Source organism: Onychomys torridus, chromosome 5, assembly GCF_903995425.1.
Source record: "Onychomys torridus chromosome 5, mOncTor1.1, whole genome shotgun sequence".
Lineage (NCBI taxonomy): Eukaryota > Metazoa > Chordata > Mammalia > Rodentia > Cricetidae > Onychomys > Onychomys torridus.
In genome coordinates, this window is record NC_050447.1 from 42,704,382 (window position 1) to 42,716,757 (window position 12,376).

Genomic DNA, 12,376 nt, shown 5'->3' on the forward strand with positions numbered 1-12,376 from the left:
GCAGTTTCTCCATGGTCAGACCAGGGTTGCAGAGAGAGGGATTCCTCCTGGTTGAATTCCCCAGTGCTGGGTGTGGATGATGGTGCTTTCTGCCTCCATCACCCTTCCCAGGTCAGAATCCACCTGAGGACAAAATTCTTCCCTTAAGGTGCTGACAAATAACATCTGCTCTGGACTCCATTGATGCTGTCTTTATTTCCATCCCATCTTCACAGTTTGAGCCAGATTTTTCTTTGATGGCCTGTAAATATTCATCATCCGAGGCTTTTGAGTTGCAGTAGCTTTTAGTTAAAATTGAGTAAAATGTACCATTTGAATAATAAAAACCTCATTAAAGGAAAGCTAAAAGAATACTTTTCCTTTTGTACAAGCCAATTAGGTACCCTCATAATTAAAAAAAAAGTCAAGCACATTATGGTTTTATATTCCATAAGCCTGTTTTTAATTAATAGAGGTGACATGGTTTAGGTGCTCTGTACACATTTTGCCTCCGGTGTTGTGCAATTAACATTAATGAAGGTGTTGGAAAAGTGGTGAGAGATTAACTTGTCTCTTAGTCCTCTGTGCATCCAGGCTGAGGTCTTTACTGGGTTTTCCATTCCTGGGGACTCTGCATGGCAAGAATAAAGGTGCCCAGAGAGGACCAGTGGCCACTGAGAAGATGTAATATTAAAATTCTCAATGGCTACACTCAATGGCTAAACTACCCCAAAGACAAGTATTCACAGAATTAGATTTTCTTCTGTGGATACCAGGGAATTATGTGACGGTAAGGGAACTACCATTTAATCCCATCAGCTGGTAAGATACGGGGCTGTATGCCCAGCATCTTCTTGCAAGTTGTATTCTGCTGTTCCTGTTTGTAGGGGAGGAAACAGGTTTACATAGTCTCACTGACTGGCCATGAACCTGCCAAAAAAGTAACTGCCTGAGTCTGGGACAGCAACACTTGGGTCTATGGATCCCAGTTTGGATACTGTATTAGTTACTGGTGGCTGTGACAAAAATGTCTAACGGGAACAACTCGAGGAATGAAGGATTCATGTAGACCCACTGTTTCAGGATTTCAGTTCATTAGGGCAGAGAGGGCATGCTGGGGAGAGGGCCAGTTGAATCCATGTGGCTTGAAGCTGTTCCTGCTGTGGCCAGCAAAAAGCAAAGCATAGGGCCAGAAGCAGGGCCAGGCTGTGTAACCCTTCAAGGCCTGCTCCCAGAGCTCATTTACGACAGGTAGGCTTAATGTACCAAGTACTCCAGCACCTCCCAATGAAGTTCCAGCAGCTGGGGCCTAAGTCCATAGCTTCGAGGCTGTGGAGGGCATCTCATGTTGAAACCAGAGTCATCATCTTTCGTCTTGTTCTTACTCATTATTTATTTTTATTAATTAAAATATTTGGATTCGAACCTCAGGAAAGTTAGCTCTAATTGCATTACTAATTCTATAATAATGTAATGAGCAAACCTCCTGTTTTCCTGTCTGAACAGTGGCAACAAGAATGCATGTCGCCCAAGGTTAGCATGAAAGTTAAATGAGCTATATACCCAGAATCCCCAGCAAATGTCTACTCTACAGTTAACACCACCCCCACACAGGAGTGGACGGAAAACAACTTTGAGAAGTGAGCAAAATATTAGAGTTGAAACCAAAAAGGATCTCAGATATAACAATACATGCCACATTTTCCAAAGTTTCTGCCTTGCTGCAGAACCTCCCCAGTTCAAGTCTCTGCTTCGGTGTGAAGCATGGCTGATGCATGCAGTGAGGAGCTGATAGCTTAGAGCACTCAGGTTCAGTCTTCACAGAGTAATGACACCATTCAGAGCTATTGATTGACAGCCACAGTGCACATCATATATGAAACAGGAGTTATCTGGGACAAATGCAGCTGACCACAACCATTTTACCATGCTTATTTTTAAGTGGTGATAAGTTGGAAAATTGATCAAGCAACAGAAATGAATATCATGATCTCTTAACAAGATCCAGGTTGCCCCATGATAATGAGATTTCACGACCCCTTAACAATGTGATTTATTTTACCCTTCTCTCTAGCTGTGCTGTGCATGCTTTCCACCGAGCATTTAAGCAAACTTTACTAGCAGTTCTTTCTAAAAACCTAGAAAAGGATGGAATGCTTCTCAACTTGCTATTGAAAGACCATGTTCTCTGATGTCAAAAGCAAAGTCCTGCAAAAAGAAAATGACAAGCCAATATCACACAGGAACAGACACATAATCTTCAGCAAAATGCCAGCAAACTAAATGCAATAATGCACAAAAGAAAGGATTGTATACTTATGATATGTTAAGGAATTCAAAGTCAAATATTCAAAAATTGATCAATGAAAGACTTACAATTCAGAATAATAAAGAGTCATCTGGATGGATAAAGAAAAAATATTTGTAAATATTTTAGCATTCTTCCTTGATTAAAAAATGCTCAGTAGAGTTGGAATCAAAGGGCATTTCTTCATCTTATTAATGGCACCTACAGAAAGCCCATAGGTGATATATTGATGCTGCAAACTTGAATGCTCTCTCCCTGACACCCAGAAACAGACAGGGGTGTTAGCAGCCAGAACCCATCCAAATCGGAAAGGAAAAATTAAAACTGCCTTCCTTGCAGATGAAATCACTTTGCATGTATAAAATCTTAAGAAATCAAATGGAGAAGTATTAAAACTCACAGCCAAGTTCAGCTGGATTGCAGGGTGACTGCTCAGTATGTAGAAATGAGTTTATTTCTCTTTGGGAGCATCGGCACTTCCAAAAGGAACTGAAGAAAATCATTTTGCTTGCAGCAACGTCAGAAAAAAGATCAAGAAGCAGTTTTGAAACTTACAAATGAATTTAACAAAATGTGAAAAACTTCACTTTTGAACGTATAAAACATTGTTGGAATAAATTAAAAGACACTCAAATGAATACAGAGATAGCTCATGTTCATGGATTGGAAGATGTGGTGCTGTGTAGGTATCAGCATCCCTCAGGTTGATCTGCAGAGTGGATCCAGTTCCCTTCAAAACAGAAATTTTGGTTTAGAACTTCATATGGGAATGAAAAAGACACTGAATAGACAAACCAAGGATGGAAACCAAGTGCCCATTGCCCATTGATTAAAAAAAGCACATTGTGTCATGATTATGGACAGTAGAGAACTGAATAGAATTAGAGTTCCAGAATTAAACCCTTACATGACTAATTAGTTTTTCAAACACTGGTGCCAGAGTAACTCAGTGGGGTAAATAATAGTCTTTTCTATCGATGGTTCTAGAACCACTGGGTATCCATCACAAAAGAATGAGGCTGAATTGCTTCCATGCTCCATATACAAAGTTAGCTGAAGAAGAATCAGTGACCTAAATATAAAAACCCAAACTACTCTGTCCAAGAAGGAAACATAGAATCACAATATCGTTGTGACATTAGAATAGATAATGCTTTTATTGGTCCATCCCCAAAAGCATAAGGACAAAAGAAGAATTAAAAACAAAATAAAACAAAATGAGAATTCACTAAAATTAAAAGCTTTTGTGTGGCAAATGAAACCATCAAGAGTGCATAAAGACAACCTACAGAAAGGGAGGGATATTTGATAACTGTTTATCTTGAAAGGGTTTCATCTATCATATATAAAGAACTTTCATAATTCAATGATAAGAAGATAAAACTGCTAGCTCCAAAGTGGGCATAGAAACTGAATTTGTTGTTGGGTTTTTTTGGCTCCTTTGGGGACCCATCACCCAGCTCCCAAATAAACCATACGTGGAGGCTTATTCTTAATTACAAATGCCCGGCCTTAGCTTGGCTTCTTTCTTGCCAGCTTTCCTTATCTTAAATTATCCTGTCTACCTTTTGCCTCTAGGCTTTTCCCATTCTCTTACTTCTGTAAATCTTACTCTGTTGCTGGTTGTATAGCTGGGTGGCTGGCCCCTGAGGTCCTCCTTCTCTGGCTACTTCTTTCTCCTTCCCAGATTTCATCCTCTATATATTTTCTCTGCCTGCTGGCCCTGCCTTTCCTTTCTCCTGCTTTGCTATTGGCCAGTTCTTTATTAGACCATCAGGTGTTTTAGACAGGCATAGTAACACAGCTTCTCAGAGTTAAACAAATGCAACATAAACAAAAGTAACACACCTTAAATATTCTACTACATACATTTCTCCCAATAAGATATGCTAACTGCCAATGAACACAAAAAAGATTCTCAGTATACTTAGCCAGGAGAGAAATGCAAATGTAATCCACAAGAAAGTGATCACTCATATTGGCTAGCGTGATGCAGGAATCACTGTGGACAGAAAGATTGGAAGAGCCATAGGATAAGGGAGTTTCTAGGAGCTACATACATAAAGTCTCACCAACAAGTATAACAGCAATATGTGGGCTAACATGAATGAGGGAAAGACCATGAGGCCTCAATCCTACACAGAGGACAACAAGCATCTAAGGACCGCTGAGATTGGGAGAAATGGTCTTCTCAGGGAAGAGTGCACCAGTTGGTTATCCAGTACCAAATGGTCAACCCTGAAAACATACATACAAGTAACATCATAGAGACTCAGAGTGAACAGGGTGTATTTGTGTATTGTGTGTGTGTGTGTGTGTGTGTGTGTGTGTGTGTGTGTGTGTAACAACAGTGGAAAAAGAACCCATGAATTCAAAAAGGAGCAAGGAAAGGTGTATGATAGGGTTTGGAGGGAGAAAAGCAAAGGGGGGAGATGTTATAATTCTATTATAATCTCAAAAAATAAAAGAACTTTAAAAACAAAAGGAAAAAGAAAGAAGGGAAAGGCGGCGAAAGTGCCATTATGGTTCAGATGTGCATAGTGCACAGCTGGCGGGGATGTGGGTGACGTGTCCCACTTTGGGCAGCAGCTTGATTCTTCCTCAGAAGTTAAACCCGGCATTACTCTGAGCCAGCAATTCCAATTGTAAATGCGTACTTAAGAGAAATAAACAGACACGTCTCCAGAAGAACTGGCAAAGCAATGTCCGCAGCAGCCACATTCACATTAGCCCAACACTGCAGGCAACCCATATGCCCATCAGAGGATGAAGAGACAAACAGGATGCTGTATGTGCATGCAGCAGAGTACTCCTCAGGCTTAGGAGGGAGGGCATTCTTGGTATAGCACGAAACCCTGAACATCATGCCAGGCCAAAGAAAAAGTCATAAAAGACCAGGTATCATCCTACTTACATGAGATGATGATGTTAGACAGGTCTATAGAGTAGAAAGTGTATTTGTTGTGTGTATGTGTGTGTGGAGGGGGCAGTTGGTGACAGCGAATGCGTTTTTTTTTATACTTAAAATTGCTGGCTTGAATTGGTGATGGGCACTCAACTCGGAATTATACTACATGTGAATTATATCTCAGGATTAAAAAAAAGTGAAAAAATAATAAAAGCCTAGAAGGAAAAACATGAAGCTGACCCCCTCCTCCATACGCAGCACTAAAGTTTTTCTGTATTTTCTTACTTGGTGACTGCGTAGGGAGATACCCATTTTTCTTGCTTTTGGTTTTGTTTGGATTTTCTGTTATCCCATATATTAATTGATTTATGTGTATTCTCTCAGATGTGTGTGTGGGTGTGTGTATATGGGTAAGTGGGTGTGTGCCAAGGCTGGTGTGTGGAGGTGGAATCACCAGGTATCTCTTCTATCTTCCCACCATGTGGGTCCTGGAGATCAGATTCAGGTCATCTTATTTGGTGGCAAACATTTTTATCCGCTGAGCCATCCAGGCAGCCTTGGTTTTGTTTTTTGAGAAAGGATTGCCCTCTGTATGCCAGGTTGGCTTAGAGTTCATGGTGTGGCCCCTACTGGCACCTGCCTCAGCTTCCCCAGTGCTGCGAGGACAAGTGTGAGCCGCCACACCTGGCTTGGCCTTTCCCCTTTTTGGAGAAAGCTGTATGACCCACATGCTGACCTTTGCTTCCTGCCTTTTCAGTTCACCCGGGAAGGTCTGGGAGCCTCTCAATTTGATGTTGTGTATTGATCTATTCTCCTGTTGAGGATCACACATGGGTAGCTTCTAGTTCATCACTAATTTTATGAGTTCTGTTCATCTGTGTAATTATTCCTCATCTTTATGTACACACTTGAACTCTTTCCTTAGGTAAGTGTCGTGGAAACTGCTGATTTTCTAAGGTAGATTATCATAACCTGGGTGACTTAAAGAAAGAAATCCATGGTTCTGGGAGGAGAAAGTCTGCAGCCAAGGTGTCTACAGAGTGACTCCTTTTGGGTGGCAGTGGGAGCCTCCTCATCATTCTCCTGGCTTCCTAAGGTTGTTCTCAATCCTTAGCTTTTCTCAGCTTGCCCATCTATCACTCATTGATGTGTATGTGATCCTATAATATATATTTTGCTTCATAATGGATTCTGAAACCAAATGGATTTGTTTGTTCTTGTGGTGTGGGCTTCATACCATTTGCATCCAGCCTTCTATACAGGACAGTTTCCCCAGTTTAATTTGTTGCTTTTATGTTACAGTTACAAATACAGTAAAGAGCCTTGGAGAACTGTCACTATGCAGTATCTGTTAATTAGAATTACTTTTTCATAAAATATACTTATTAGGATTTACGATTTTCAATCAAATGAAAGGGTTACTTACATTGTTAAAATTGCATTTATAGCACATCTCTTCTTACTTGTTCCCAGGCTCATTTCTAACAGGTAGATTTTGTTGTTGTTGTTGTTTTTCAAGACAGGGTTTCTTTGTGTAGCTTTGCGCTTTTTCCTGGAACTCACTTGGTAGTCCAGGCTGGCCTGGAACTCACAGAGATCAGCCTGCCTCTGCCTCCCGAGTGCTGGGATTAAAGGCGTGCGCCACCACCGCCTGGCTCTAACAGGTAGATTTAATCTGAATCTAAAGGGAAGATACATGCATGTGTACACGTACACACACACACACACACACACACACACACACACACACACACACACACACAATGAGACAGGCTCTCATGTACTCAAGACTAGCCTGGAACTCATTTTGTAGTCAAAGATAACATTGAATTCCTGATCCTCATGCCTCTACTTCCTGAGTGTTATTAGGGTTACATACATGCTTGGTTTATGTGGTGCTGAAGATGAAACCCAAGTCTAAATATATGCTAGGCAAACATTCTACTGAGTTATGTCTCCAGCCCTAAGAGGAATATATTCAAATATCTGACTGTCTCTATAAGCAGATCATATTCCCCTTGATAGGTTTATTTAGTACCTACTAAGCATTAGACCCCTGTGTCAGCCTTTCTTGTAGTGGGCCGTTTTCATAAAGAAAGGAAATGAGCAGGCTCCTCATGTGTATTTGGTGGGCTATTTTGATCGAACATAAAAGGAGTACTAATTGTTTGTATTAAAAAGCAGAGTTAACTAGAGACTGTGTGTTCCAACTCCGGCGAGCCACCCTTATCATCATCTACGCCCTGTAGGTGTGGGTTGACTTGGGTGTCTTGGGTCCTGAAAACTTCTTGTTGCTTGCACCCTGAGGTAATGGCCCATTCAGAGTGATGCAGTGTCCTGGCATATCTCATCTCTCACTGGATGGAATCTTGAAAACTCTGAGAAATGGATTATTTCTAAGTGGACATGGATAGTACCTAGTTTTTTAGACCATCAATTTGTGCCTGATATTGTCTATTTCATTGTGTAGATCTCTTCATGTGCTTGTGTGTAATGCGGGGACTTTTGCTCTACCCTGGAGCCTCACGAAAGATGGCCTGGAGACGACCTTCCAGGTGAACCACCTGGGACACTTCTACCTTGTCCAACTCCTGCAGGATGTTTTGTATCGCTCAGCCCCTGCCCGTGTCATCGTGGTCTCTTCTGAGTCCCACAGGTGGGTTTGAATTTAATGTGATATTTTCCACTTGTCCCTCTGTTTACACCATCTGAAATTCTCTCCAAGTCTCCAACTGAAAATAATTTTGATCTGAGGCTGAAGAGAGGGCTCAGTATTTAAAAGTTCTTATAGCAAACACAAATTCAGTTCCTAGCCCCCAGGTCAGGTGACTCATAGCCACCTGTGACTCCAGCTACACAGGTTTCAACACTCTCTTCTGGTCACTGTAGACAACATTAACTACACACACACACACACACACACACACACACACACACACACAGAGTTTCAAAAATACTAATTTTGAGTAGACTCACTATGAGAAACATGAGTGTGCACAACCTGTTTTCATTAATTTTTCTAGATCTTTCTAGATGTGTGATCATGGGGAATTGTTGGGGGGGACTGTCTAGAGTAATATAGAGTGATTTTACAATTATACCTTAGGCTCCCCATTGATTTCACTCAGAGATGGAATAATAATTGATTAAATCTGAATGGCATGACCTTTATTGATTTGTAATTCAACAACTTCAAAGTCTCACCGAGAGGAAAGCACAGTTATTCTAGCAGGGGAAACAATGCAGTTAAAGGCCGCGAGATGAAATCCAATTGTTTTATAATGAGAAATTAGGGAATTCAATGCAGACATTAGCAGCGTAATTGCAGAAAGGGAAGGACTGTAGTTAGCGCGTATTGGAAATCTGGCCATGCCTCTTTCGGTTAGAATTTCAATTTACACATCAGATGGCGTTTCTTTCTGATTGTCATTAGACTATTTAATCGACGAAAAAGACATCTGAAAACATCGTGGTGTTTTCAACATATTTGTGCTGGAGTTGGATAAACAACTAACTGTTTCTAAAAGAAGTGCTGAGAAAAGACAAAGGGTTTTCTGGGCTGTCGAGGCAAGATTTACAGTTTGTTAGGGAGAATTCTCTTCCCAGTGTTCCTGGATATTGGGGACTATTAGGGTAGGGGGGGCAGGCTTTGCCTCCTTAGCAAAATGGCTAAGAATAAATAAACAAATAAATAAATGAATGAATGAATGAATGAATGAATGAATGAATAAATAATGTGCCAAGGACTGTTTTCTTCCTCTTCTTCTCCACCTTAAGTCCTGAAATATTTTGGTGACCCAGGATGCAGCTTATTTTTTTTAATCATACTTCCATAAAATGTAACCCCTTGGGACTTTGAAGAGCGAGACCAGCCAAGGGTTAGCTTGAACCCTTTATCACTCCCAAACACAGGGGCTTATGGTGTAAGTGACACGCTGCAGACAGATTTACTCTTGCCAGTTTAAATTTATGATGGCTGCACTGAAAGGGAGCTGTGGGTAATAATCCTCCCCTGTTCAAGAAGACACGAAACGTCTAGTAATTAGGTAGTAACAAAATCTGGCTAGGCTTATCTTTGCAAATCACACCACGTTTGTGAAAGAAGGGGAGTGGCCCTGCAAAGCAGTGAGGGGGCTGCCATGGGGGCAGGCAGGAGAGAAAGCTGTAGAAATAAATCTGCCAGCCCCAATCGCTTACCAGATGTGGAGGGCACCACGGGATATGTTTAAATGAGTTGGTATTTAATGGGAGACGGTGTGGAGGTGTCAGCTGCTCACTCTGCCTGTAAAGCTCTGTCTCAGATGCTGTTTCCTGGGATGCCTTTGTTCTCACTGTAACCACAGGGTAGTACCTGTTTACTTGGAGATCCAAGTCCTCATTTCATTTTAAAGATGAGTTTGGAAGGAAAGACCTTGGCCACCCGAGTGAGATCCATTGTGGTTTCTAGCAAGGTCTAACTAATGTGTGAAAGGCCTGCGTCTGTGTGCCGACTGGCTCCTCATGTCCACTTTCTTCTTATTAACATTCTTAAAAAATATTAATTCCTACAAGCTGAACTGTTTATTACTCTTTCGTTGCATTCTGGAGAGCAAGCATGGGTGCCAGGCACGCAGACAGTGCTGGCTCACTACTGAAGGACCCAGAGCCGGAACCAAATTGTAAAATGCGAGTGTTGATATCTAATTACCTCCATAAACCTTGGCGGAATCTCTTCGTTGGAGTCAAGACCCCCTGTTAGGGGAAAAAATAAAGTCTTATGTTTGCAGAAAATATTATACTGGATGCCCTCGGGCAAATTATTTATTAACCACTCTCTATCTTCACTGTGTTTTACTTACTTAGCTGGAGTCTGAGCGCATGGATTGAGTTCCTGCCTGTCTAAAATATATCATAATGGAATGGGAAGTCGGCTTCCTCACTGTGAGAATTTTTCAGATAACAATTAAAATAGAATGAAAGGAGCAGAGGGCTAGCTGCGCAGCTCTGAACAGCCTCAGCAGTAGGAAGTAACAGACAGATATGTAGTCAGACACAGTCACACACATACAGTTACACACATGCAGTCACACATACAACCCACACAACCAGCCACAGAGTCCCACACTTAGTCACCCCCACAATCTCACACGCGTAGCATCTCATACACATAATCATACACATACAGCCACACAAACAACCACATACAATCACACATAGTCATGCATACGATCATACCCCAACACAGCCTCACCTACATAGACTCTCAGACACATTAACACATATAAAAACACACACAGCCGGGAAAAAAACGCTATATAACCACACTTATAGTCTCACATAGTCACACAACCACACAAACTCTCATATACAGAATCACACGGGTGCGGTACACACGCAACCACAAGAAACCATACATAATCACAGACAGGCATCCCGGTCACACATAATCATATACAATCATAGACAAATGTACCCCATCAGAAATGTACAGTCACACAGCCACACAGTGGCATGCACATCTCATCACAAACACAGCCACACATGCACAGTTACACACACAGAGAATTTCCCTTGCAAGTTCATTTCTGCCACTTGAACACAATAACTTTTTTCTATGTGAGTCTATTCTCATTATTTTACTTTTGGAATTAAACATTGTTTCAGCTTTAACAGAGACATATGTAAAGAAAGAGAAGACAGAGGGTCATGGAGCCAGTCAGTGTCTGGAGAGCGGATGTCAGCCAGTCTCTCTGTGGACCACAGGGACACTTCTCAGACCTTTGTTGGCTTTGCCAGACTTTCAACTTGAAGACAGAGCAGGCAGCCTCAAAGAGCTGCCTTGCTGCTTCCTGAGCAGCCAGACCAATGGGTCACATTGCCAGATCCTCACTCACTTCTCTGTGGATGGACCAGAACTATGCCCCTCCTTCCCACTTCTGGAGGAACTGACGGCATAAATTAGTGAGACCTTCAGGAGTCTGGGGTCCATATGACCTGGAGTTCCATTCTCAGCACTAAAGAAACAACAGATAATATAGATAAGTTTAATCTGCCCAGTGATCCCCAGTCATGAAGTCAGGGGCTCATCCTAACACCAGGAGACACTACCTGTAAATGTGTAACCAAGAACTTTGAGAGAGTGACCTTCGTGGTCAATATTACCTTTCAAGCAAGACTTGGAACCACATTTTTTTTGACATAAGCTCTGAGTTCTAACCTCATGACTAGCCTTCAGTTGTAAAATCCTGGATTAGGTTTCCATTTTAATCCTGACACTGCTCACCAAGAATTCCCAGCCTAGCATTTGAACCAGGTAGACAAATGACTGGTAGTCGATGTTAATGCCAGAGGGGTAGTAGACTGGTAGGACCCAAAGATGGCTTTGTTAGCTTGGAGGGACTGATCTTGGAGGGACAATGCTGTCACCAAACACTGGGAGTAATGTCACAGAGTTGATCCTGCAGTGTGGATACTGAGTTATCATGGAAACATCGGTTTCAATCTCTTTGCTGGACTTTTTCAATCTATCTGTTTTACCACCAAGAAATCATTGTGGCATCAAGCTGGGAGAGTGTCACTTCCTGGAAGAAGTGTCTTTAGGCTGGGGAGATTTTCTAGGTGCAAGAAGAGGAAAAAGCATTGAGGAGATCACTGAAGGGTGCCATATTTACTCCACACCAGTGTGTGCTCAGTACCCTTTACTTCTCTCAATAGTAGCATTTCCAGTTCATGTCTCAGACCTCGGATCTCTGGGTTTGTAACTCAGTAGTCCCTTCTGTGACCACCCTTCTGTAACACCTCATGGCTATATTGAAATCAAGTTGAACAATAATGTCACCTTCCCTGAACAGACATTTTTTTTTTTTTTTAGTTCACTATGATGGTGTAAGTCTACTGTAAAGAAAGCATAAACTGGAATCAAAATAGCTTATGATCCAACATTGAACTAGTTGGGCAGGACTACGGGAAAGATAATCAAACATATGTGTCTGGCATAAATCACCCTCCCAAAGGCCGTCCACAGGTAGGCTCCACGGCAGATTCCAGCACCACCAGTATTGAATCAAACCTCACGCTCCTGAACCCCAGCACATCCAAGAGTGCATTCATTCCTCTTTTGCAGAGTTGTTACATGGGATGGAAGGTTCAGTAGATGATAAAACTATGCACGTATATAACACACAAGCTGAAGACTCTGAGAA

General features: G+C 41.7%; 1 protein-coding gene across 1 annotated transcript in view; it reads left to right on the forward strand.

The window, feature by feature from the left end:
- Nucleotides 1–12,376, forward strand: part of Wwox (WW domain containing oxidoreductase) — a 934,838-nt gene that overhangs the window by 274,856 nt on the left and 647,606 nt on the right. The window contains exon 7 of the mRNA XM_036188074.1: nt 7,666–7,851. Within this exon, the coding sequence (XP_036043967.1) occupies nt 7,666–7,851 (186 nt within the window). The remainder of the gene's footprint in view (nt 1–7,665; nt 7,852–12,376) is intronic.